Source organism: Folsomia candida, unplaced genomic scaffold, assembly GCF_002217175.1.
Source record: "Folsomia candida strain VU population unplaced genomic scaffold, ASM221717v1 Fcan01_Sc045, whole genome shotgun sequence".
NCBI lineage: Eukaryota > Metazoa > Arthropoda > Collembola > Entomobryomorpha > Isotomidae > Folsomia > Folsomia candida.
The window spans coordinates 501,044-528,216 of NW_019091237.1; the positions used below are offsets into that span (position 1 = coordinate 501,044).

The 27,173-nt window shown below is 39.3% G+C and overlaps 4 protein-coding genes across 5 annotated transcripts in view; 2 read left to right on the forward strand and 2 right to left on the reverse strand.

Annotated features, from left to right (window-relative positions):
* Window positions 1-758: 758 nt before the first annotated feature.
* Window positions 759-15,078, reverse strand: LOC110861779 (lysine-specific demethylase lid). Of its 2 annotated transcripts, XM_022110906.2 has the most exons (23): window positions 14,583-15,078; window positions 14,304-14,502; window positions 14,159-14,236; window positions 13,331-13,630; window positions 12,641-12,874; window positions 11,688-11,837; window positions 10,813-10,939; window positions 9,594-10,366; window positions 9,349-9,517; window positions 9,000-9,207; window positions 8,450-8,580; window positions 8,234-8,375; window positions 7,708-7,951; window positions 7,428-7,642; window positions 6,530-7,016; window positions 5,309-5,838; window positions 4,556-4,896; window positions 4,184-4,494; window positions 3,576-3,800; window positions 3,350-3,508; window positions 2,949-3,075; window positions 2,715-2,887; window positions 759-2,321 (listed from the first exon to the last, which is right to left on the reverse strand). In XM_022110906.2, exons 2-23 carry the CDS (start codon window positions 14,448-14,450, stop codon window positions 2,037-2,039), a joined length of 5,556 nt encoding a protein of 1,851 aa, XP_021966598.1. In that variant the 5' UTR covers window positions 14,451-14,502; window positions 14,583-15,078; the 3' UTR covers window positions 759-2,036. The 2 variants fall into 2 exon arrangements, with proteins under 2 accessions (XP_021966598.1, XP_021966599.1); XM_022110907.2 differs by lacking the exon at window positions 11,688-11,837.
* A 1,938-nt stretch (window positions 15,079-17,016) lies between these two features.
* LOC110861807 (coiled-coil domain-containing protein 77) lies at window positions 17,017-21,523 on the forward strand. The gene is made up of 7 exons (XM_022110946.2): window positions 17,017-17,177; window positions 17,357-17,672; window positions 18,011-18,161; window positions 18,229-18,433; window positions 18,963-19,162; window positions 19,751-19,923; window positions 20,509-21,523. Exons 2-7 carry the CDS (start codon window positions 17,481-17,483, stop codon window positions 21,106-21,108), a joined length of 1,521 nt encoding a protein of 506 aa, XP_021966638.1. The 5' UTR covers window positions 17,017-17,177; window positions 17,357-17,480; the 3' UTR covers window positions 21,109-21,523.
* A 94-nt stretch (window positions 21,524-21,617) lies between these two features.
* On the reverse strand, window positions 21,618-24,981 carry LOC110861808 (synaptophysin). Its single transcript, XM_022110947.2, has 6 exons — window positions 24,785-24,981; window positions 24,666-24,722; window positions 24,469-24,590; window positions 23,873-24,074; window positions 23,270-23,461; window positions 21,618-23,024 (listed from the first exon to the last, which is right to left on the reverse strand). Exons 1-6 carry the CDS (start codon window positions 24,809-24,811, stop codon window positions 22,896-22,898), a joined length of 729 nt encoding a protein of 242 aa, XP_021966639.1. The 5' UTR covers window positions 24,812-24,981; the 3' UTR covers window positions 21,618-22,895.
* A 780-nt stretch (window positions 24,982-25,761) lies between these two features.
* Window positions 25,762-27,173, forward strand: part of LOC110861770 (ceramide glucosyltransferase) — a 40,605-nt gene continuing 39,193 nt past the window's right edge. Inside the window, exon 1 of the mRNA XM_022110898.2 lies at window positions 25,762-26,442. Within this exon, the coding sequence (XP_021966590.1) occupies window positions 26,345-26,442 (98 nt within the window). The 5' untranslated portion in view covers window positions 25,762-26,344. The remainder of the gene's footprint in view (window positions 26,443-27,173) is intronic.

Genomic DNA, 27,173 nt, shown 5'->3' on the forward strand with positions numbered 1-27,173 from the left:
CCAAACTAATAAATGGCGTGATCATCAAGTAAATGAAACGATCTGGACGCAAATTACGCAATATTTACCAATTTACAAGGCTTGTCCTCAGATCAATAACTCCACAGGGCGATGATCTCGTTCCCCCACACATGCCTGGATGCATAACGAACTAATTTGCATAGGGGGACGCGACCACAACAACAATATTGTGACATCCTCCTCATTCTTTTGACAGTCAAGACAAGACTTCTTGTCAATCTAATCAACGAGTCGGAGCAGCCACATGAATGATAACAACGCAACCTTTTTACTTTTTACCCATTCATTAATCCATTTCATTGTACCTCCACTCCTTCAACAGGACTAAAAATTCATCCATTCCTCTAAAAAATGAGCTTATCTGCCTAACATTTGCGGGTTTGCTACATTTCTTACATGCAAGAATTGCGAGGTGCAAGAAACTGCAAGAAAGTGCATGAAATGTGCGAGCCGCGCACCGTATGAAGTACTTATTGCGGTGGGGCGCAGTTTCTCGCGCCTTGCAACTGGTTACTTACTTGCACTGCTGCGTAAAAACACTTGAAAAATGATAAGAAACGCTATACATTCCTTTAACAAAATGAAAAATCTGTCTTCTTATCTATGCATAAAACAAAGACGGCCCTATGCAAAAAAATGCAACCACCACCATCTAAATGATTTCATGCAAAATCTCTGCATCTCCAAAACAAAGACGGCCTTTTATCCAAAAAAGCTCAATAAAAACTCTCTCAAAATTGCTCTGAATCAAGTATTTTTATTTTTATTACTGTGTCTTTCTCATCTCATCAGTAGAATTATTATATAACTTTGTGTGTGTTTTTTTTCATACATATATTTTTTGTGCTACAATTATTTAGAACGTGTACAAATCATGTAGTGGGATCGTCTCGATGCTACTAAATATGTATTTCTTCTTTCTCACTCCCCCGACGCCGACTAAGAATTTTATTCTCTAAATACACACTTCTTTCATAAAAGTCCGACATAAGGTACTTGACCTCCTCCGCGTCTGCTCCTCCCCCCCAACAAAAAAATCCCCCTCATCCCTGCATATTTATTTATATACCATGATATTTCCTTCCCTATTTACCAACTAATTAACTACTCACTTAATTAACTAACTGCATAGCATTACAATTATTATTGATTTACATAATAGATATTTCACTCACATAATATACTAAATTTAATTACAATTAACTAACTGGGGAAAAAAACTATGATGGAAGTAAACGACGAAAAGTATTCTTTCTCGAGAGAATATTTTTATCCGTGGGTTTTTTTTATTTCACTTCTTGCCAACTTGCGCCAAATGTTCGCCTTAAACTATGGCGCAAGTTACCAGAAAACTCAGCTCATACAAAGTCAAATTATTTGTAAAACATGCAATAAACCGTAAGTAAACCTGATAAAATGGGAATTTCATTTTTTCCCAAAAAACGATACAACAAGAAATAAACATATATAATCAAGAATAATAATTATCCCGTTAATTATAAATATAAAACATTCCTTAATACTAATTAACCTTATTAATTCTTTAAGGTGTCAATGTATCTAAACAGCGGTAAAAATAAGGTCACAATAATAATCATAATAATAACAATAGGAATCCACCAAATTCAAATTTTTTTACAAGTAGTATCACAGTAAAATCTATTGTAAAACGATACAATTTTCGTTTAAAAACAAGGAATTTATACTTTTTAATGCATACAATTAACTAATAATTTTTTGAGCCGACTATCTAATTAATATAATTAACTTTGTAATTAACATGATAATTTTGTAGCGTTGTACGAGCGAATATTATTTTTATACCGGGAGATAGGTTCTTATCTACGAGTTTTTTAACGTCAGAGAAAGGCTAAAGAAGAAGGAAACGATAGAATTTACGTAACTCTAGACCTGAGAAGTGCTTAATTAATTACAAGTTTTTTTTAAGGGCACTCACTATTTAATTATTTTAGATAAATATCTTCATATATTGTTATATTGTTTCTGCAGGTTAGTTATTGTTTCGTGCTTGAACCGTTGACGGGGACGGGAGCGGGAGTCGGGGGTGGGGCGCTGGAGGCCGCGGAGAGGGCGTTGTTCCCAGCGGGTGTGACGTTGTTGACATTCGCGTTCGAGAGGGGAGCAGAGGAGGAGCCAGCATCCTCCACTCCGACACCTGCGCCACCAGCAGCGTTGTTTCCGGTCGATTTGCGACGTTCTGTGGGTGTCGGCTTTTTAGGATCGGTGACCGTGTTCTCCTTATTGCTGCAGACGGAGGGGGCCGTGTCGGAAGTGAACTCCTGGATAATTAGGGAAGAAGATTAATTTAAGTAATCATTGATTTAAGTAATCGTTAACCTCATCTGCTCACGTCAACCTTTGGATAAATTAAGCATAACAACAGAACTTGCTAAGTTTGTGAAATATACGAGATTTCGCAAAACTTTTTGTGGAAATCCTTAGGATTTTTCTACAAATTTGTCCAGTAACTGGTTATGTTTTCATTTTGCAAGATTATTTCGCAAACTCGTCTCCAAATTCAAATAGGATAACAATACAATAGTTTGTACAGAATTGCGAAATTATATTTTGCGAAACCCCATCATTTTTTAGCTTCGCAACGTGTTATTGCTAAATAGCACGTTGTCGTGAGGAGTAAGCTCATAGATCTTTTAAACAAGTAAAGTACTAACGGCTTCATTCGAGGCGTTGGAATTGTCTTCTTCCTCCTTCACGTCGACGGGCGCTTTGCAGCGGAAACATTCATATCTCTCCATCTTTTGGACGGCCTTCTTGTTCAGCCCCACGCAGATGTAGTGGTACCACTTGTTGCACTCTTCACACTGCACCCAGTTCACCTCGCTCCCTAATTAAAAAAAATTAATTAATCAATTCACTTGTAGCAATTAACCGAATCTCTTAATTACCGGTCGGCTTTTTACACGGTGACGCTTCACAATCATCCTCACACTCCTCCAGATCCTTGTCCTTCTTTCGCTTATTTCGTGCAGCAAGCCCACCAGGACCTCCAGCAGCAGGGTTCTCAGTGCCACTCTGCAAACGATAAGTAACAGATACAGTCAAACAAACCGAGTTAAAATGTGAAAAGCTTTCCTATAGAAATTTGGGCCGAGGTTTTACAGAAATTTAGGTGATTTTGTGCAGAAATTTGGCCCAATTTTATATAGAATTATACACATACTGTTTTGCACAATAAAACCCACAGAAATTTTGTGCAAAAGCCTTTGTGGATAAGGCTTCTACGCAAAATTTCAAAACTCGACACAGTGATTTCCCCTCTGGAAATTCTAATTGACGACATATTTACCTTTCTTCTCTTTTTGATAGCAAGTCCACCGGAGGATCTACGCTTCTTGGGGTTTCTGGGGCAGGAGTTGGGCCCATTCATGGCGGCGGACTTTCTCGGCGTGGGCTTCGTCTTGAGATCTTTTTGGCTGATTTCGCCTTGTATAACGCGATGTACTTGCTAATAAGAAAATGGCAAATATTAATAATCTTTGACTGACTGTGGACCAAAACAATTGCACACGCACCTTAAGCTCCAAGTTGGTAATGGGATTCGGCGTCCCTGCGCACAACAGCCTCCACAACGCGTTCCCCTTCTCCCCACTGTGCAGCTCCATGAGACACACTTGTACAAAGGCAGCTTCCACCCGGGCGAGGATGGCGGGCTCGAGGGGAACACGTGCCCCCATGAAGGTGTGGATCGGCCCGACCTCCACACTCTCGGTCGATTTACTCACAGCCTCCCAGTCAACCTGGGCACGATACAAGTTAAGTTATTAAATACTGCACGCCTCAATTAATCGTCAAAATCAGCACATTTTTAATCATTTCTCCGCCTCTGGGAATTTATTTTAAAATTCTAGACGACAAACTTGCAGTTAGTGAGTTGATTAATGAAATGGTCGTCAGTTCTTTAGGCTAGTTTCAACGAGTTATAATGTTTCTGAAGACTTCTTAACCTTCTCCTCTTTCAAAAAGTATTAAAATCTGGAGTGTATATTTTTTTAATTTGCAACTCCCTCCCCCACAAATTGGGCGTCCAAAACTTTAAAAATAACTTCCCAGAGCCGAGAAACGATTAAAAACGTGCTGATTTCGACGATAAACTTCCCCTTCATCTCTTTAAAATACGCACCTCATTCTCCAACAGCGTATCTGCCGGGAGTTTGCTCTTCAGCTGTGTCTCCATCTCTGCGAGTTGGGCGAGTTCCTCGCTCGACGGGGGATCAACGTCCATATCGTCGTCGTCATCGTCTTCCATATCGTCCGTTTCAGAAACTAGGCTACGTCGAGGAGTTCTCCTCCCACCACCACCGAACTCATCGTCATCTTCCGGATCAACTTTCTCCACTTTGATCGCCGTTGCATCCATGGGAGTTGATAAGGCTTCTTTAATGACTGACTCCACCAGCGATGTCACGCCGCCAGGTTCAGATTTTATCACGACTTTACAGAAAATTAATTAATTAACCAATTATCGTCGTTATAAGTTCAACTGTTTATTTACCTGACGCGGCGTCGTCACTCTCACTCTTGCGAGACTTTCCTGTCTTCGGCCTCTTCGATGGAATTTTCAGAGGAGGTTTTCCCGTTGCTTTGTGAACAACCGTGGATCCACGGACTTCCCGGAACGTTTCTACATTTATGAAGAGTCTTGGGTCCTTCTCCTCCTTCGATTTTTCTTCGTCTTCTTTCTTCTCTTCCTTCATTTCAGCGTCCTCTTCCACGATCGACTTCTTCTTGTAGGTTCTCTGATGATAAATTGGAGCTGGAATCGTTCCCAGTTTCTTTCTTATAGTCACCAATTCTCCGAGAAGGGATACAGCTTGTTCCTCCCAACCCAGAAATCTACACACAACAAAAATCAGTTAAATATCCGTCTTAATCACACTCACAATGGAGGTCTCTCAGCGTACACTCTCCGATTTTGGTCAAACTAGTGTCAATCGATCGCAAACCTAATTAGTATGGAATTTGTGAAAGACACGATATCCCAATGGGCACGTTTGGCCGAGATATTTGCATCCAAAGTGGAGAAAACGCGCCCTAAAGTCCATAAATCTTACACTTTCCAAATTTAATGCTCATTTTCTCCTCTTGGGATGCAGATATCTCTGCCAAACGTGTCCATTGGGAGATCGTATCTTTCGCAAATTTCATACTAATCAAGGTTGTCATCGATTGACACTAGTTTTCTCAAAATTTGATCGTATATGCTGGTCGACCTCCATTCTACATATCTAATCTAATCATCACCCACCTTTCACTCAAACAACGAAAGGCCTCGCTCTCCATCATTTTTAGCGGGAGCTTGCTCAAACTTTTCAGCAGTGGGAGGAGTTCGCCATACTTTGGTCGCTTAGACCGAGCACAGCACGGGCAGATGAAGCAGATTTGTTTCATCGCTATTTTATACGCGGTCTGAGCATGGGTTGAGATATCTTGAGAAATAATGACTTGTGGGGCGCTGCTGTTCGGGGAAGTTCCTGGCACCACGAGGGCGGTTTGTTCCTCGTCGTGCGGTTTGACATCGGATGCCTCTTCATCTCCACCTTCCTTTGGGGACTGTCCTGCCCCCTCCTTCTCGGGGGTAGAGATATCCTCCTCCAGTTTCGGGAGAGGGACGCAGGTCGCGTGGAACCAGTTGAGGCAGAGCTCACAGCGGATCATGAACTTCCCGAAGGGCGAGGAACACACGCAGTACAAGTTCTGACCGAGGTCCTTCTCAAACTTTTCTCTATTCTGTTCACGCAGGGATAGGATTGACTCGAGCTCTTTCTCCACAAGTTCCTGCAGGATAAATGAGAGTTCACATTTTTACACTTAACGTTACCACCAATCTTTATGAGGGGTTAGTTAAAATACTTTGTCAAACTGTACAGTATTTTGTGCTAAGTTCTTCCCAGGGTTTGGGTTTCAAGGGCTGTCATACCCACAAAAGGATGAAAATCTATGTCGGTAAGGAAGCAGTTTTGCGAAAATACGGGTTTTGTTTTGTTAAATTAACTTGTCAAAGTACGTTCGATTAAAAAAATCATGAAAACAATGACGCAATTCACGCAGTCATTTGTAACTTGTAAAATCGAAGCGTTTTGTAAAATAATTTTACAAACTTTTACAGAATAAGACGCCTTTGATCTAAGCAAGTTTGCAAAAATTGGTAATCTAATTTTCCTTAAAAATATGAGTAAAATTTTGTAAAAGTTTGTAAGTTTATACAGATTTTACAATACTACCAGGCCCTGTGTAAATTGCCTCAGTGTATTTTGACAGCAGTAAAAAGTTAATTTCTTTACAAAATCTATATTTTCGACTGACAGTTGCCTTTTCCACAGAAATTTTCGTCTTTTTTGTGCGTGTAACAGCCCCGGAAATCCAACCCCTGGGAACAACAGAGCTCAAAATACGGTAACATTTTGACAAAATATCTTGCCCACTCTTAACATTTACTGTCTTATCAATCAAACTCCTCTTCCCTCACCTTGATCGCTGCTCTGAAATTGTCCGTATTTTCACACACCATTTTCATCCCTTCATTCATAATCCCTTCGTACTGCTTATTCGTCAACTCGATCGGTTTAAATTTCGGGTCCAGCTTCGGTCTCGTGGGCCTCTTGGGAAACTCCTTCCTCGGGACTAAGACTTCGATCAGCGTGACGTGCGAGATCTTTTTGAGGAACGTGTGCTGCAGTTGTGAGATCCAGGACCGAGCCGCGTCCACCTGGGCGGAGAGGACGTTCAACTCGGGGAGTTGGATTTTCAACTCGATCCCAGAACGGACCAGCTCCTTGATGGAGTGGATGTAAGGATAGTGCTCCTCGTCGCCGGAAACCGCACTCGTCACTTCGCTCAGCCAGCCTTCCGCTTGATTCAAGAGATCTTCAAAGTCCTTCGTTACTGGGATTGCGATCAGAGATCCTTGAAGGGCGGACATCCAACCGCGAAGCTCTTTCATGCACGGCACTTTCCTGAAAAATTATTCAAAATTAAACCTCCATGATCGACGGTCTAGCTTTGTGCATATGTTCCCTAACTCGAGTAGATTACAAAAATTTAAAAACATTTCTAAATATCTGTACACATTTCTAGATTTCCAGGCATATAAATATTTCCGCGAGTATTTCGAAAATATGGAAATCTTTCCCATATTTTTTTCAAAAATACGCATACATTTTGTACATATTTCAACCTTATGTGAGAAACGATTTTTTTGCTCTCACAAATTCGGCCATAAAAAAGTTGAGAATTACGTTCAAAAATACAATTTCTGCCAAAATTTTAATTCTTTTCGTAAATACTTTCGTGTTTTTTCGCAAATATTTCCAGGATTTTTCATAAATACGCAAATATCCGCCCTCTCCTCATTATTTTTCACTCACCGTTTCGCCAAGATGGCTTTCACCTCCTTTTCAACTTGCATCATCTGCTCGCGATAACCTTTCAGGTGACGGAGTGGCTTATCCGACTTCTCCTCGAACCTGTAGTCCTCGCCTTCTCGGATCAAGTCGTTAAGGTGTTCTTTCTTGTAAGACCCGGGCTCTTTACAGGACAAAAATTCCTTCACCTTGTTCTCCCAGCGGAGACGTTTCACTTGCTGCAAATTTTTTTAAAAAGTTTTTTTATCCAAAAATCCTTATTTTTTATCTAATCTAATCTTACCCTCGCGAGCGGCTTAATTTCCGGGATTTCTACTCGAGTCTCGCTCGCCGCACTGATACACTCGACCAATTTGTCGAGATCTTTCGACTCCTTGAGTTCTATCGCGGTCTGTTGCACCCTCCTCGCCGTCACGGCCAACTCGTTCATCAAGTCGGTCTCTTTTAGGGCAACGTGCAAGTTGGAAGTCTCCTCCGCCATGAGGGCAACTTCCGACACGGTGAACCACACTCGTTGCGGGCGTTCCCTAAAGAAAGAAGATTACTCGTTGTAACTTGCATTTAAAACATCCCAAAATCCAGTGTTTCTGGTGCAATTAGCTATTTGCAAGGTAAATATCAGCAAGAAGTGTTTTTTTGCAGCTATTTTGACCTGCAAGAAATGCAAGGCGCAAAAAACTACGCCCCGCCGATACACTTCATACGGCGCGTGGCTAGATGTCGCAAATTTTTTGCAGTTTCTTGCTTTGCAGTGCAAAAAATGTAGCAAATCCACAAGAAACACTGCCAAAATATACACAATTTCATACTTTTGCTTGTTAAACAGCCCACTGCAAAGTTTTACTACGCGTCCCGCATCCGTAAAAATTCGACGCATTTTCTCCAAGTGAGATCCACCCGGGTACTTGTTCTTCTCCGCTTCCTCGATCAAACCCTTGAGTTGGTCCAGCTCTGTAATTTGACAAAATTCATATAAAATCCATTTAGGCAAAAACAAAGGTATCATTAGTTATCAATCAACCCACCGAATTTGTCCCCCAAAGTCTTCCCTTGTCCGAGATGCTTCTTCACGACGTCCAACCACTTGGAATAACCTTCCGTCTTTTGGTACAAAGTTGCTGCCATGTCCAAAAGTTCTTGCTTCGTGTAGCGAATTCTGCAAAGATACAAACAATAATAGTTAGTAAATAGTTTTCGTTTAATCGCAATCATGAACCTGTTAAGAATTTAAATACAATTTTGAATTATTTATAAGCTTTGGGAGAATTTTTTCCGATTTTTTTCAGTTTAGTTCAAAACTATTAATTATTTTGGAGTTTAAATTTCTAACAAACACTTTTTCCTCTCGATAAATTGTCTAAATATTATAAAAATTTATGCCCGTCTTAAAAAATAACTGAAATAGTGAGGCAATTTACGCAGACCTTGGTAACTTTGTAAACTCTAAATTTTTGCAAAATAATTTTACCAACTTTTACAAAATAGAGGGACACATATCTAAGATATCCATCCACATTAAAAAAAACATTATTGTCACAACATTAAAAAAAATACCCTCTCCATCCGACGACTTACTTGTAGTCATGGTCTGATCCTTCACATTCGCAGAGCTTATCGTAATGCCTGATACACACGAGGCGATCGGTGGTGCAGGCGCAATGAACCGAGGAAAGATAGCACGTCGTTTTGCAAAAGTCGCAAAGCCGTTCGTCATCAGGCAGATTTTCAAACAGGACTCGGTCCCCTTCTCGAGCACCCCAGCCGTTCACCGTCGCTCGGTGACCTGCAAAGTAAGGAAACCAGTCAAAAAACAAGTAACGCTTTTCATTCCTTGATAAGGAATAAATTTACTCTGAATTTAGTATAGTTTACTTGATTTAAAACTATTGTTAAGACTTTCATTTTTCAAACTCTTTCTCCTTACCGAATTCATTCTTAATCATTCTCCTAAAGTCTTCATAGGTCGCTAAGGATAACCCGACATTGAGCGCGGCAGAGTTTGATGCCATTGAACAGACTAGTTCGTCATGAGCGAAGACGCAGTATCGATGCAGGGTTGAGTAGTGGTCTATACAGTCACGACCAATCGGCAGCTACACACACACAAATAATACACATCCAGTTACATAATCACATCACTTACCATCCAACTTATCATATATATCTTACCCAATCCGCCGGTGCGAAGTTGACCGCCTCCGCAAAATTATAACCTTGATTAAACCCGGCATGATACGCCCTCGGAAATGTGATGATAAACTCGCCCGCCCTCTGATCCATCCGAAACACTGGAACGCCCGCATTCATCAAAATATTAGGATTCATGATCGTCACGAGTTGATGGAGAAGGTCGGGTTGAGATTGGAACAGTTCTGGCGCCGCGCGTTTCATGGCGTCCTCAAACTGATCGGCTTTCCCTCCCGGAACCCCGTACCAGGTTTTAGGCTCTCCCCAGTGCAGATAGTTGATCGAGTAGGACCAGTGATCCTCGTTGTGCCAGCAGAACGTGGAGAAACACATGCCCACGTACATCCAGGGGATTTTCATGCCGGAAATGTCGGCATTTATATGACCCAACACGGACCCCGTCAGATTCGGGAGGTTGTTCAGGTTCCAGCCGGATTTGATGTACTCGTCATCCGCGGCGTTGATATGGTTCGAGATTTCGGTCGGGAAACCGGAACCGTGGTCCATGGTGTGCAAATCGGCGCCGTATTCGACCGTCACGTCTTCATCGATGGCGGCCACGATCCGCCAAAATTCTCGTTCCACCACTTCCGAAGGGACGCGGTGGACGGGCATGTTGAAATACTCGGCTTTAAACTGGTCAGCCATTTCGCCAAATTGGTGGAGCGTATATTCACGGGCGGCCTGTTCGAAACCGAACGCTTCGCCGGGTTTGTTCAAGTCTTCGGCGACGCAGCGGGGGCATCGCCACTCTCCTACGGATGAAAAAAAAAACATATGCAATTCAGTCATCGTCATTAGTCGTGATGGGGAAAATACTTTGGTAAAATAGAGTATTTTGAGCTCCGTTTTCCACAGGGTTTGGATTTCTGGGGCTGTTACACCCACAAAAAGCCGACATCTACGTGAAAAAGGCAGCAATCACACGAACATACTCGTTTTGTGAAGAAATTAACATTTTACCGGTGTCAAAACGCATTATTTTCACAATTCTCTAAAAAATATCGTATTTTGACATCGATAAAAAGTTAATTTCTTCACAAGACGCATGTTTCCGTACGACTTCTGCCTTCTCCACGTAGATTATCATCTTTTTGTCGGTGTAACTCCCCCTGAAATCCAAACCCTGGGAAGAACGGAGATCAAAATGCGGTATATTTTAACAAAGTATTATATTTTTCAATTTCTTGACCCTCCTCACCTTTAGGCACCTCTTGAAGCGGTGGGTTGAGACAGAAAGTGTGATAACTGTCGTCACACCCGTCACAAAGCAACATCGTGTCCTCCGAATCCCCACCGTTGCACTCCAGACAAATGTACTTTTCCAGCTGAAAATGGGACACACAGACATTAGCGAAACGCTTACTTACTTATTTATCCATACATAATACGTAAGGACGCACAGGTACACACACACGTACACACACTTAATAACTATTTAAATACGCGTCAGAAGAAGAAGGTCTAGTCAACGCTACAGGCAGCAGAAGCACAGCACGAATAAGATTGACATGTCACGTGACGTCAAACATGACCCTTGACCCAGGCAGCAGGAGGAGGAGTTAGTGAGGATTTCTTTCAAGAGAAAAGTCGTGGAAGGAGATGGTCTTTTCCCCATGGTTGGATCTCTACTTCCGGTTTATTTCAAAAATACATTGTTAATTTCCTCATTCTAAATTCCATTGCGATTTTTAAAGTTCCCTTTACTTAAGAAAAACAGGTGAACTTTGAACGTATGCAAATGCGCATCAATCTGCTGACCCATTTTTATACGGGTTTGAATTTTAACAATTTTCCAAATAAACCGGAAACTAGGAGTTTGGGACGCTTGGTGGATTGGATTTGGTTGGGCTTTGGAGGAGCTGGGCATTTATTTCTTAATGTGTGCGAATGTGAGAAATATGCACAAGAATGTGTACTGTATACCAAGCTGAAATTAGTGCTATGTACTTATCTTCTCATTAATATACAGGGTTTAGTCCGAAGATTATTAGGCAATTATTTACTACTCAGAATTTGAAACAGCATACATGCATACAGACACACAAGAGTGTCATGAGGAGAGAATTGGCTTACAGGGTCGTGTGGACCACCGCCGCCGCCCATTTTCCGAGCATCCGCCCCCACAAATCCTGCCATCTTTGGCCCCGCGCCGTAGAACATCAGTCTCTTCAGTTCTTTGGACTTTGGCTCCGCTCCTCCCCTCATCATCATCATCCCCCCGTCCTAACACCAACCACACCATTTGTACCAACCAGGTTTTTTTAAAGCTTTCACCAATACCATGACTTTTTTTCCATGCATATGTTACTCCCCATCGCCCAAACACCCGGGCATTATTATTCTCCCACCAAAATGAAATACGACCACATCTACCCATCCATCCATCCAAACCAAACCAAATCAAACCCAAAGAACCAACAATCAAACCGAAATTAAAGACAATTTTAGACACGATTAAACAGCTAATAATTGTGTAATTAATTGATGAAAGATAAATTATAAACCGACCCAATCATTCAACATTAACTAACCCACATCAGTTTAAAATGCCACAGGGTCTCGCATTCCATTCGAAACATTAATTACAACATAACCCGAATCACTTTGGTTGCATTTTAAACACTGAAATGTTAAGGGGACCCAATTTAAACCACAAAAAACATATGCAAATTGACCCGTATTGACCTCTACTACCTTCCACCTACTGTGGAGGTCTAGGTTTCCTTTCCCGGGCTGACCCACCATGCCACCCCCACCCCAACAATTCCTCAGATTTTCCCTACTCAAATAAATTAAAAACCACACTCCGCAATTCATTCCCATGCACCAAACACACCAATAAAAACAAACGTTACAACAACGAATACTGTCCCCACGCCCCACATTAATTAATTAACTAACTACAGTTACATTAAATATGTGTGGATGCAAACACATGGAGAGAAACACACGACCACGACCACACCCACACCCGACTACTCTACTACTCTGCCAGAACTACCTCGCTCTTTCCCACTCATACCTACCTCATCTTGTTGGATATGCTCTACAATCTTGACCGGCTTCGAATTAGCAGATGCTCCCATCCTCCCATTCTTCGTGGGGGAAGGCGTCACCTGCGACACATTGTTATTCTTCATCGGAGAGGATTTATTCGATCCTGGGTTCTTCATGGGGGAACCTTTGATCGGCGTTGTTACACTAGACAGCAGAGTCGACATGTTCGGCCCCTTCTTAACCGGGGATGCTTCAACGTCACTCTGTCAAACACGAAAATTCAAAATATTATTTAACCACAATTATTAAACTCTTCATTTTGCAGTGGTGGGCAAAATACTTTGGAAAAATACAGTATTTTGAGCTATGTTCCTCTGAGGGTTTGGATTTCCGGGGGTGTTACACCCACAAAAAGACGAAAATCTGTATGGAGAAGGCAGAAGTCACACGAAAATACAGGTTTTGTGACGAAATTAACTGTCAAATTAGCTGTCAAAATACATTTTTTTCACGATTTTTAAAAAATACAGTATTTTTTCCAGCGATAAACGCCTAATTTCTTCATAAAACCCGTATTTTCATACAACTGCTGCCTTCTCCACGTAGATTCTCGTCTTTTTGTGGGTGCAACACCCCCGGAAACTCAAACCCTGAGAATAACATAGCTCAAAATACTCTATTTTTCCAAAGAATTCCCCCATCTCTGCCCTTCCGCTTACCCCGGCCAGTTTATCTTTCGACTTTTCGAACACGTGGAAGGGATGGAGTATCCTCTCAAAGTGCTGTTTCAGTAAAAGTCCGTAATTTTTGTGTGGCGAGAGGCCGAGTCGAGTCGCGAGGCGGTTCCACTTCTTTTCATTGTTTACTTTCTCCTTCCCACCCTCCGCTTTGACCAGCTTGTGGAGCGTGTAGAGGTCTAAGGCTTTCTTCTCGATGACTGGAATTTTTAACGATTGGCCTTGCAACTCCCAAAATTTTGCGATTTGGTCAAGAAAATTCAACTTGACGCGTGTCTTGGCCTGAACAGAGGAACAATTAATTAATAAACATTACTTTGTGTACAATTCAAGCCGTCTGTAAATTATTTCCAGTTTTTGTACATTTTGGGATTAAAATCTTCACAATTTTCACAGATTTTTTTTAAAAATATTAAAACTATTAAATATTAAAACCGTATTTTTCAAATAGTAGCTGAATTATTTATGAAAAATACTAATATTCAGGAGTGGAAAACCTCGAAATATTGCCAGACATATTCTTTTTACAGCTCAATCCTGTAAATTATTTCCATTTTTCGTAACAAAATCTAAAATTACCAAATTATTCACAAAATTTATAGAGTTCTGTAAACAATAAAACTACTAACATATTTTTCAAATTATTTACCAAAAAATACTAACTTTAAACAGGAAAACTTCGAAATTTTAACAAACATTGAAATCTTTCTCCTCCATAAAACTAAACTTTGACCCTCATGGCTTATCAAATTCAAAAAATCCAAAATAAACAAACATCTGCTAACTTTACTATTTGTTTACAAAACTCACCTCCAACTCATTTAATCGTTGCACACGCGGCGTAAACTTAAAACTGTCGACATCCACGGCGAAAGGAGGTTGCCAATTCTGCACGAAAACACATCCTTATCAATTACTCCCCACCTTATCTTCGCCTCCTTATTCTTATCCTTACCATGGGCGGTTTAATCTTGCAAATCCCAGCCTTTTCCGCGATCGGCCTTATCTTCGAAATATATCCTAACGGATCGGCCCACTCTTCTTCCGACGGGCTGAAAGTGGGGGCCTCCATCGGCCTCACGAAATCAAAGGGGTCACCCATCCTCCTTATTATTTAACACGTCACAATAACAATAATTACGTCGCAAAACAGCCTGTCAATTAAAAAACAACAACAATTAACTCAACCTTTAAAATCCTCCCCCTCCAATTTCCTTTCTCCTCACGCACTCACCTTATCCCACTCCCGATAACGAAAAGCACTTATCAATCACCCGATAAAACACTCTCTCTCACGATAAAACTCTTCTAAGTTAAAAACCACTCGTACATAATGTACAAGATTTTTAATTATTACGTCAAAATTTATATATATAATTTTTACAACCAATTAATCTCCTCGGTTTTCCAATTTATTTTACATTATTATCAATAATTAGCTAACTATTATTACCATTATTACCAGTTGGTAAAAAGGGTTTGATTTTTTCCACTTGGATTTCATATTTATTTATTTAATACGCCAGATTCGGTCGGTCATGATTTATCGCTAATTGACTAAAAGATTTGAACACTGTCATTAATTTTGTTAAAACTAATTGCTAATTAAGAGAGGAAAAAGAAGAACGATAAATTTTTAATTTTGTTTGCTTACTCGCCCAGGATAGAAAATTACTAAGTTTTTTTACGATGACTGCAAGAGTCTGCTTGCTGGTAATAAAGTAAGAACACGTATAAAAAAGCAGCACCACCACCACCGCCACCACCACCACCATTCTCATCAAAAGAAAGCATTCACTTACATATTATATATACAGGATGAGAGATGTAGTAGATATTGTACGCAGGCATCGGCGGACCTCGGGGCCATGAGTGATAAGCGACTAATCTCACATTTGGGAATATGATATCCCCAATTGTCCAGGTTATGAATATATTAACTAGTTGGGTAACGAATGAAAATTTAGAAATAATAGAGGTTTAAAGCCCATCTAGACGGGTTTTGGGTAAGGTGAAGGTGTAAGTAAGCGCCAAGTTCAAATGGTAGCAGGCACATGAAATGAACACACGCCACTAAATACCTAATTCAGGTTCAAAGTTTTTTATAAGTCGTCTATGGTGTGATTTTTTTAAGGGAGAGACTTTTTTTGTATCCAAAGCTTATAGTGGGCGGGTAGGCCTCTTTTTTCTTAAATCACAACATAATTCGTAACAGTTAAACCCTTCTGGGGCAATGTGAAATCCCAACGCCAAATTCAAATGGTTACACATACACAAATCCCCCCCAGTAGGAAACTTTTGAGGGGCATGGTGAGACTATTACGGTAGATTCATATACTTATCTGAACAAAGACAAGTTCGCCATGATGAGAAATGCATACAACGTTTGCCTACAGTTTAATCAAACAATCCCTCGTTTAGCACGATTTTCAGTTTCCAGTCATATTGTTAGTGCTCACCCGTATTGCTCCCCACCGATTTTCCTCAATAACAATTTACCATGAACAAGAAAGAACGGCACAAAACATGAGGACAAGAAACACCGGAAATATTTTTATGCGATACGATGGACGAGGGTTTGCCGAAGTATGTGGACTTGTGAAATCACAATGTCTCTGCCGGGCTTACATACTACTTGCATCACCACAACCACCACCATCTCTTTGTCATACACGCGTTCCTCCCCATATGAATTTTATCACAACTCCAATTCAAAAACTTTACCAAATTAGTATCATTTTTATTAAAATTTCAATTTTTTAAATATCTCAAATCCTACCCAAAGCACAGATGAAATGTGATAACTCGTCTTTTTTTAACCAAATCATGAACCTACCTATTTTTAAAGAATGGACAAACTCGACTAAATCTAACCAATTGTAACTGCGTATTAAGTACATTTTGTCATTAAGTGAGTAAGTTTTTAGCAATAAAACAGACAATGGAGGTCTCCCAGCGTCTGCTGTCCAATTTTTACCAAATTAGAGTGAATCAATCAAAAACTTTATTTAATACGGAATTTTCAAAAGATATCAAATGGGTAACTTTGGCCGAGATATTTTCATTCGAAGAGGAGAAAAATTTGGAAAGTGTAAAATTTGTCGAATTAAAGGGGCATTTTCTCCTCTTGGGATGCAAATATCTCTGCCAAACATTTGCAACATTAATGAATTTATGTAATTATGAGCTTTTACGCATTACAATTTATTATTTATCCAGAAAATAATTTCACATCCATCTAAAATTCCAGTGTTGTAATTTATCCGTAAAATAATTTCATATCTAAAATCTTGTAAAATTCCAATTTGGCGTACAAGTTAAACATTTTTAATCATTTTTTCCCAGTATTTTGAGTACTATAATTGCTACTAATTACTCAATTATGTTTGACGTCAATAATGTCGTATATGTTTTGACATATAAATTGGTTAAAAAAGTAATAAAATTGACACTTTGGGCACTCTATTTGTTACAAAATTCATTTGTAATTCATTCATCATTCATTTTTATGTATGTATGTATTTCTCCTCCCAATAAAATTAATTTTTTACACCACATATTGTCTTAAATGACGTATTTTTAATTCCCATTTTATCAATTAAGCCGTCACAGTTAAGAAAAGGGTTCAACAAAGAGGAGAAAGCGGGAGAGAAAGTCAGCTCACTGTGCAGATCACGTGGGTCTCGTGCCCGCCAAGAGATTTCTTCCGGTGGCCGTTTGAAGTGCAAAATCCATAAAGTTGGAGGAAAATAAAATGTAAATCATCAAAAATTTTCAATTTCCAATTAATTTCCAACATAATTGGGATAACCGGATGGATAACTACTTTGTAAGAAACCTTATCATACTCAATTTCAAAATTCCAAATTTCAAAAAAACACATCAAAATTAATTCACGAATTAAATTAACAAAACTTTAATTTATTGCATTTCATTTCATGAAATTTAACCGTACAAAAATTGTAATTCGTAATTTTACTAATTTTACTAATTGTCCCATTTTCACAGGAATAAGGACCAATTACTCATTCGGGTCAGACAAATTTCCTTCAAGACTTGCCGTCCAGTACAAATTATCGATTTAACAAGCAACTCAAGACACTGACCTCTAATTGACCTCACATAATAAACGATGGATAACCCCGACGACCTTACCGGTGAGGAAAGAGCCGTCGACCCGGACGCCCTCGCCTCGATGACCCTCTCCATCAAGCAAACCATCATTATCGACGACATGCAACTCCAACTCACCAAAATGCAGATTCAATGTTTGGAAGAGAGACGAAATTATATTGGACTCGTCGGACAAAACGAGCATCTCAAGGTACTTATCTTCACTGATAATCACTCCTGATAACCAGGCACACGGTGACTATCCGATTAAAAAATACTTATTTAATATTTACCGACAAACTTGAGCAAAAACACTGGAATTAAGTATTTAAATAATTATATCGGACTCAACGTACTTATCTTTATCGCTGATTGATAACCATCCGGCGTTAATGTAACTATGAAATTCATTTAATTACACGGTGTTTAACGTAAAAACACCAATTTCCAGACATGGAAATTGGTTAATTAATTAATTAAATTACACATTATCTTATCTAATTTTATCTCATCATGCCATCAAAATTCATAATTTGTTTTTATCCACAGTTGGAGATTGAGGATATGAAACGCAAATTTCAAGCGGCCCTCCTGCTCGGAAAAGTCGAGGAAACGGCGGTGGTACATTTCCTCCAGAAAAACCCGAAAGCTCCCCAACTCACCGATGAGATTATCAAAGTTAGCCAAGACCTCAAAAAGTGTGAGTTAATAATATCATCTAATTAGTAATTTGCATATTAATCACAATTACAAATGACCACCAACAGGTAACAAAACAAAACCGATTGAAACGTTTGATAACCCGATCGTGCTCAGGAAACAGGTCGCATTTCTAGAATCTCACCTAAAGACGATGAAGGAACAGAACTTGATCGAAATATTTGGGCTCAAAACAACCCTCGAACTCACGATGGAGGAACGCCAAGTCATGCGTGAGCAGTATGAAGAGAGGATTAAGACAGTCGTGAACAAGTGCGTATTATTATTCGGGTGTAGGACATTTACCAGCAAAGAGATCACTTACCATGTATAATGTTTAATTTAAAATTGTAATTAATCAAACTAACAATGAAGCTTATGCTCTATGATTTTGAGCAAATTAGTGTCAATCGATGACTGATTTAATTAGGATGAAATTTGCGAAAGACGCGATCTCCCAATGGGCACGTTTGGCAGAGATATTTGCATCCAAAGAGGAGAAAACGCACTGTAAATTTGGAAAGTGTAAAATTTGTCAACTTTAGAACGCGTTTTTTCCTCTGTGGATGCAAATATCTGCGCCAAACGTGCCCATTGGGAGATCGCGTCTTCCACAAATTTCACCCTAATTAAATCAGTCATCGATTGACACTAATTTGCTCAAAATCGTAGACTATACTTTGTGAGATCTTGTTGCGGCTGGTAAATGTCCTGCTCCCGTACGGTATTTGAATATGTCCACTTCCACAATGAATTAAGCTACATATTTAATTATGATCTTATCTACATTTTTTTTGTCCAGACTTGAAGAGACTCGCACCCTCTTGAATGAAATGACCCAAGAGAGTTTACATCTCAAGAAACAACTTATTATTCTGAAAGAACAAAAGAACAAAGAACACAAAAAATTGGTGGAACGACTCGCGCACGCCGAGGAGGGGATTTGCACTGCTGGGGAAACCCCACATTCGTCCGATGGAACCAAAGACTCCAAGCATCGTCGTATGGAACACATTTACTTAATGTTGGACTAGATGACTTATCGCCAAAATCGTCAAAATCAACACATTTTTATCGTTTCTCGGCTCTGGGAATTTATTTTAAAATTCTGGACGACAAATTTATAAATAAGAGGTGAATTGACAGATCGTATGGATGACATTGTGTAGTGATTTATTGAAACACAAGCTTTCGGAAAACAACCGTTTCCTTCTTCAGGTGGTCATAAATAATTACAATAATTATTTACACTTGACAAAGTTTTTTCAAATTTATAGTCAGTGAGTTGATTAATGGAATGGGGTTGAGTTTTTTAAGCCAGTTTCGAAGAGTTCCAATGTTTCTGAAGGCTTCTTAAACTTGAGATCTCCTCCTTCAAAAAGTGTCAAAATTTGTAGTGTATATTTTTTTAATTTGCAACGAACTGCTATACAAATTTGCGTCCAGAGTTTTAAAACAAATTCCCAGAACCGAGAAATGAATAAAAACGTGCTGATTTTGACCGTGTTGGCGATGAGGGTTTTCGAGTCCTACGTTAGAAAAGGTGGCATAATTTTGTATTCATTCATTTACCATTTATTTCTTCTCTAGACGAATGCGTCCCCCCAGTGCAAGCTCACCTCTTGGAAAAACTCACCCGTGCCGAAATCCAAGTCATGGAAAAGGAAAACACTGTCAAGGAATATGAGCTTAAATTTCTCCAAATGGAACGCAAACTTGGCAAAATTCGAACTGAAGAGGCCTCAACCAAGAAAACTTGCTCCGTAATTATTACAAATTTTAATTAATGGGCGCACTCTCGACAACTTTATTCGCAGACCTCGCAAATTATATTAACCCGATCAACATCCCTTGTCAAATTTTGACAGCAGTATTTCGGGTTTGTTATTAACAAACCCGAAATACTGCTGTACTTAACAAAGTGTTAAGTTTCTTGCACTCTGAGCAACGTCAGAAACTGTGATATGCGTCATCCAGCCACGCGCTGTATGAAATATTTACAGCGGCGGGTCGTCGTTTCTTGCGCCCTGCATTTCTTGCAGGTCAAAATATTTATATGCAAGAAACCACTTTCTCCCCGTTATTTCTTGCACGTGGTTACTCCCACCCGAAACACTGCTTGTCAGATTTACAATATTCGGAAACGTTTACTGCGAAACGATGGGATTATTGTTCCTACATTTGACATTAGGCCATGAAATTTTTAATTCGCAAACTATCTATTTGCTGAATGAGGTGCGATGCGAAGTATCGTTAATACGCCCAAACAACTTATTATTAACTTCCCCATTTCACCCCAATTTCAACCCACATACAAAATCCTAACTAACTATCCATTTAACCTTTAGGAAATGATCAAAAAGTTCAAATCGAAAAACGAATCTCTCGAACGTCGCTTCACCCGTCTTGACGAGCGGAGGAAATTGGACAATGCGGGTTTCCGTCAGGACGTCTCCCTCCTCAAACAACTGTTAAAAAATATCGAAAAGAAGCTCCACATTTTCATGACACGTCGCCTCATTTCGGCGGAAGAGGCACTCTTCGCCTCCATCAATTCGCCCCCACCACCTCTCGCTCACGTAGAAAATAACAGGGCAACCCCCCCAGAGAGGGATCATCCCCCCGTGCAGAAGGGCGTTATTCTTCCCCACTCTGAATCCACCACGACCACGACGACTCGTCGTCCTCAGAAGAAGAAGAAGCCGGTCAACAATATTCTCAAACCTCGCAATCAAGACGAGCAAGCAGTCGCCGTCGTCACATCGAAAAAATCATCTCCAAACGACTCCACAGATCTCAAACAAATCGACGTAGCGGACGAACGGAAGGAATCCCGGGAGGAGTTGGAGAGGGACAAGTTGATTTACGAACTCCTCTGCAAAGTCTTGGACTCTGCGAGCATGAAAGTTAATCAGATCGAGAGAGGAGTTTTAAAACAGATTTTATAGATGACAATGTCATCATGACATTATTATTTATGATGAGTATGATTATGATTTTGCAATTTATCATTCTTCTCTTGTGGATTAGGGCGTTGTTCGTAATGCAAAATTTTGACCGGGAGTGGAACACTACTGACAATAGAGGTCGACCAGTGTGTGTTCAATTTGAGGAAATTAGTGTTAATCGATGACAAATTTAATCATCGATTAGATCATCGATTGACACAAATTTCCTCAAAATTTGATCGCATACGCTGAGAGGCCTCCATTCCGAGATTTCATAGTTCCTAAAACAAGTTTGCACACGCCACACGGTCAAAATTTTACATTGCAACCGTTAAACTTATATTCTCATATTACGAGATTACTCATTGTATTTATATTCCTTTTTTATTTTTGTAACGAGAGCTATGATCTACTAAAAAAATTGATGCCATTGTTTATTTTACTACTACTTAATTAATTATGCTTACTTAAAGAATAAATAATTTCCAAAATGTCAACACTTTTTCTTATAAATTTGGAGATTCAAAGCTCTTATTTTTATTTTCGTTTCGCTGTTTGTCCAGCCTTACATAAATGTATTTAACTACTTTTTAACATGTAATAATCTCAGATTTTGGAAGACACATGCATAGTTTTAGGATGAAAAAAGTACTATTTTTTTGTACTGTTGAAGATATTACACCAAAAACCAACCAAGTCAAGTGTCGTGGGGGTGGTGTGGTAATAAACGTTCAAAATTTCTCAAAATCTGAATACAATAAAAAACAAACAAGAAATTTAACTAATCATAAGAAGAAAGGATACAGCAGCCATTAAATTAATTCATAAACCCATTAAATTATCCCCAAAACTAAATCTAAGTCTAAATCTCACCAACAAAGTTAATAATAATAATTATCCAAACCCAGTTAATTAATTGTGGTGGTGGTAACATTAATATAATACATCAAGAAGTAGTGAAAACATAAATTCTTGACAAATCAGATCAGGAAGAGACACAAAGTAAAGTAAGATAAGTCACATTACTGACTAGACATAAAATCGAAAGTAATATTTAAGTACATACATAGAGATTTCACAAATTCTAAAAATTTCTAAAATTCATAACTTAACACAACTTCAGATTATGTTTTATATAGACAGTCTTCAAGTATTTTCTCGTCGAGATTTTGAGATTTCCTATTATATAAAATATTTTTCTATATTTATATTCTTATAGATTTAATTAGCTGAAGGCACGTTTCATTTCATTACTGATTGAAAGAGTTGGAAGACGAACGAAGCAGAGATACATGATTAACTGATTTCTGGGATTAATAATCCAATAATTATGCGATACTGGATTAATTAATCGCGATTACCGGATTAAAGATTGAGAGGATTAAAGAATACTAATCATTAACCATTAATATAAGAAAAAATCCAATAATTACGCGATACGGGATTAATTAATCGTGCTTAACGAATTAAAGATTGAAGGGATTAACGAATACTAATCCTTAATCATTAATCCCATCAAAAAATCCAATAATCACGTATCTCTGCGAACAAATAGTTATTTTTTAAAGCTCACATCGACAAGTATTCATAGTTTTTCTTTGCGTAGAACACATAAATTTCATTAATACATATTTACCAAGTTGATATAATAGGCACACATAAGTTTCGTTTCAATGATTGCTTTATATTTTCATCCAAAATTATAAAATTACTCTTAACCTATTTCTCCATCAAATAGAGATAGTTGATTATTTCTCTTTTGCATACATTTCTCCTCCTCCCTCCATTTAAATATTGCTCGACGAGTGACCACCCCCACCGGACGTGTGCTTCATAATACTTTCAAACCAGGTCGTCTCCTTGTACAAGAACCACAAATTTCCAGTCCAGAGAACAAAATTGATTACGCCAAAGAGCTAAAAAACATGAGGACAATTTAAATATTGCGACGTGAACCAATCTGCTAAAAATTGTGGGTATTCATTACGAATTCGCATCATTGTAAACATTAGCAAAAAAACCAAAGCTCGCAAATTCGCAAAAAAAAATTTCGCTTGAAAATTCATTTGCCAACTTTCAGATCTCTAAGGCTAGTATTTTTTTCAAAATTATGTCACGATCTCGTAATGAATACCCTTAATAATCAACTCCGTTCGCTTACAATGCTCACAACCAATTTCGAATACGAGGGCTCAATGATTCGCGTGAATTCGGGCAAGGTGGACTGCTTATGGTGGTTGTATTCGTACACCGTGCTGGGGGAGGTGGCATGCGACATGGTGGAAACCCCTTTGCCGAACGCGGCGATGGCAGAAATCCAAAAGATGGCAAGGACCAAGGTCACCACGAAGTCCTGAAGAATTTTAAAATATATAAAAAACTGTGATCTCCTCCTCACCCTGAAAAGTTTACTTATTTAACGTAGGACTCGTCCTCAAAATTAGCACATTTTCAATCATTTCTATCCTCTGGGAACTTATTTTAAAATTCTGGGCGACGAATTTGTAGTCAGTGAGTTGATTAATGGAATAGCGAAGAGTTTTTTGAGCCAGTTTCGACGAGTCAAATTTTCTCAATGCTTCCTAAACTTGAGATCTCCTTCAAAAAGTGTCAAAATCTAAAGTGTATATTTTGTAAAAATTGAAAACTCTCTCCTCTACAAATTTTGTCGTCCAGAATTTTAAAATAAATTCCCAGAGCGGAGAAATAATTCAAAATGTGCCGATTTTGACGGAGTTATCGTGTCCTACTTATCACAACTTACGATAAGTGGGACCTTGTTATTGGTCTGATACACCTTTTCATACAGAAGGTACAGCACCCCACCGATCATCGCGTAGAGGAAGGACAACACTCCGGTGCAAACGTAGTACTGCGCGTCGGATCGAGCATTCCCAAAGAACACGATTTCAAGCCCACCTGCCACACAGGTCTTGTCCACCTTGACCGTTGGATAATGGTCCATCCTATTACAATCAAAGATAATTAATCATTAATAATCATACCTGTTCACTTTCATTCATTTGAGTGATGATGATACTGAATGAAAATGAATTTCCTGTGATTTGAGTGAAAGATTCCGTCATTTCAGATGAATGACTGTGAATGAAGGATTTCTCACTCATTTTATTTTTCACCGTATGCTTAATACATGGAGCGAAGTCAGGAATGAAGTCAGATAAAGTGAAATGAAATGAATTTGAACGAAAATTACTGAATGTGAATGAAAATATTCACTCAGGAATTGGGATGACTGACTTTTGAATGAAAATTAAATTGTTGAACAGGTATGTTAATAATTATTAACAAATTAAACTAAATATCAACACCTTAATATTTAATAATTTCTAATTTCCTTACTCAAATGGATACTCCACCGTTTGCCGGATCACTTGCGTCCCATTGTTGACCGGACAGGGCAGAGTGAAGCCAAATTCCGTCGTAAAACTCACCGTCGTCGAAAAAGCGAGTATCGCGAAGAACTAAGTTAATTAATTAAACCAACAATTAGCTAATTAATTAATAACTTCACAAATTTAAATTATTAATTAACTCACCCATTGCAAAACTTTTATGAACCCTCTCGGCTCCCGGAAAGGGGCCAAATTCACCTCCTACAAAATTCGGCATCAATAATTAACGATCGATAACCACAAACTAAACAAAAACTACTTACAAAATTCATCAGTCCGCCGCCCGACATGGGGTTCGATCTTCTTTTAACAGAAAAACTAGATGTTTCAAACCTCAATTAATTATTTAATGACGAGTCTTCTTCTTCTCATTAACTGCTGCAAAATTAAACAACAAAACTCAACTAACTAACTAAACTATACGACGGACCGAAAGCCAACCACCACGTCTAAATCTTGCCCTATGTGCAAATCCTATTCACCAGACTAACCACCACCACAGTACTGCTCTGCTGTATAAGTTGGTATGTAGCAGAGGTGGGCAAAATACTTGGTCAAAATACAGTATTTTGAGGCCCGGGTTTAGATTTCTGGGACCGTCACGCCCACAAAAGGACAAGAAATCTACACCGAAAAGATAGCAGTCACACATAAATACGCGTTTTATAAAGCAATGAACATTTTATCGATGTTAAAATACATTATTTTCACGATTTTATTAAACTAAAATATTTTCCCAGCAATACAAAGTGAATTTCTTCACAAAACACCTATTTTACTTCGACATGCTACCTCCTCCTCGTAGATTCTCGTCTTTTTGTGGGTGTAACAGCCCCGGAAATCAAAACCCTGGGAAGAACGGGCCTCAAAATACTTAACCACCCTTACTTCTTGACCGCAGAAGCCATGGGGACATCTGGGGACATTGCCGAATTGGGGAGGGAAGGGCTTTCATAACATTAGGAACATCAAATAAGCGTGGGGACATTGTCCCTCTATCCCCCACGCTTCCGCGGCCATTGATCCGTGTGGGGGAGGGGGGTCACGTATTTTCGTTCCACTATTACCTTCTCCACCTAAATTCCCCTCATTTCCTGTCTGTAACACTCCCAGAAATCCAAACCCTTCCCAAAACAACGGTCCACTTTCCCCCCATATTTTGCCCACCTCTGTCTCGCCTAGTCTACTCTACATACAGCAGTAGTGTGTGTTAGTGGCTGGTTTTGAGTGTAGAATAAATCAGCCTTTCGCCTTGCATCGACTAGTAGTGCAATGTCTTCCAGCAGTCCAGCTCCCTGTCAGCGGCAGTCGCTCAACGGCCTCCGCTCCTAAAACAACACAACTCGTCGCACTGGGAGTGTCGCGACTCGCGGACGGACGGACCGTGTCGTATCCACTACAACAATTAACTAAATAATAATTAAACCCCCATATTTAACCCCAACTTAACTCCTCATCTCATCTTAACTACTCTCTCGTGTCGGAAATCAAAATCAAAAATAAAAATAAAATCAAAAACTTTTTGATCAAATTTGACTGGATCATATTTTATTTTATTTTGTGGGTGTGGTTGGTGGATTGGATTGGATTGGACTTCTCTCTCTCTCCTCTTTTTCCCCCCTTTCCTCTTCCCCCTCCTTCCTTCCTTCTTGTTTCCTTCCTCGTCGGTTATCGGTGCGGTTATCGTGGCGTGGTCGTCGTCTCTCCCCCCACAAAATAAAATCCGGCGACGACGACGTCGCCAAATAAACGAACCCTTTCTTAAGTGGTGTGCCGCCGTGTGGGAGGAGTGACAGTAATTTAAAAAAAGAAAGTGGTGAAATATGCACGACCTTATCTACACAATTCATGGGTTCGCCGTCTTCTTCTTCATCTTTTGGGCCGGTCTATGGGCAATCCATGGGATCGCGTTGTTCTGGAGGTGAGTCACTCATTATTAATTTCCTATTTATCGTGGGGGTGCATTAATTAAAGTTAAAGTTAAACTTAACTACATACTCATTCTTAGTACGCATTGTTATTATAATGTCAATCAGAAGTGTATTGATTTCCTTCTCGTATGGCAGAAAACAAATTCCATCATTCCTTTCGCTCTTTTTCGTACATAACACTTTGTACTTTGATTTAAGGCCGCAAGTGTTAATTTGAATAATAACATAACATAACTAACATCCTCGTCATCCACATGTTTTGTTTGTGACGAATGTGTTATTTTAAACTCGTCACACTCACTTTTAAACTCGTCATCGCTCTTTCCTCTCAAAAACTTTTTGTAAAAAGTGTAGTAATTTGTGTCCTCAAATGGTGTAGTCAGATATGCGGTAATATTTAGATAAGCGATCGATATGCGGATAACATGCGGCAATGTTTAGAGTGCGTGAATACATCTTTTCATCCTCGTACCAATTTCCAACGAACTTTGTCAAGTGTCTCAGTGGCCGCGGAACAATGTCCCCACGGTTTTTCGATGTCGGCATCCCTCCCTCCTTTCCCTATATATCCTACAATTTTAATGTCCCCAGATGTCCCCACGGCTTCTCCGCGGCCACTGCATTTCGTCACTCAGTCAAGTGAACAAGGAGGATGACGATGACTCATATTCTGATAATATTTAGATTGCTTTTCCCCCAAGTCATTTACGTGAACAAGGAT

Coding starts and splice junctions, on each gene's coding strand:
- LOC110861779 (XM_022110906.2), bottom strand. CDS start 14,450: ATGGGTGACCCCTTTGATTTCGTGAGGCCGATGGAGGCCCCCACTTTC. Junction 10,940..11,687: donor GCGGTGGTCCACACGACCCT/GTAAGCCAATTC, acceptor TCCCATTTTCAG/CTGGAAAAGTACATTTGTCT. Junction 10,367..10,812: donor GCTTCAAGAGGTGCCTAAAG/GTGAGGAGGGTC, acceptor TTTCATCCGTAG/GAGAGTGGCGATGCCCCCGC.
- LOC110861807 (XM_022110946.2), top strand. CDS start 17,481: ATGGATAACCCCGACGACCTTACCGGTGAGGAAAGAGCCGTCGACCCG. Junction 17,673..18,010: donor GACAAAACGAGCATCTCAAG/GTACTTATCTTC, acceptor TTTTATCCACAG/TTGGAGATTGAGGATATGAA. Junction 19,924..20,508: donor CAACCAAGAAAACTTGCTCC/GTAATTATTACA, acceptor TTTAACCTTTAG/GAAATGATCAAAAAGTTCAA.
- LOC110861808 (XM_022110947.2), bottom strand. CDS start 24,811: ATGTCGGGCGGCGGACTGATGAATTTT. Junction 24,723..24,784: donor GCGGCGGACTGATGAATTTT/GTAAGTAGTTTT, acceptor CGAATTTTGTAG/GAGGTGAATTTGGCCCCTTT. Junction 23,025..23,269: donor CGAAATTGGTTGTGAGCATT/GTAAGCGAACGG, acceptor CATGTTTTTTAG/CTCTTTGGCGTAATCAATTT.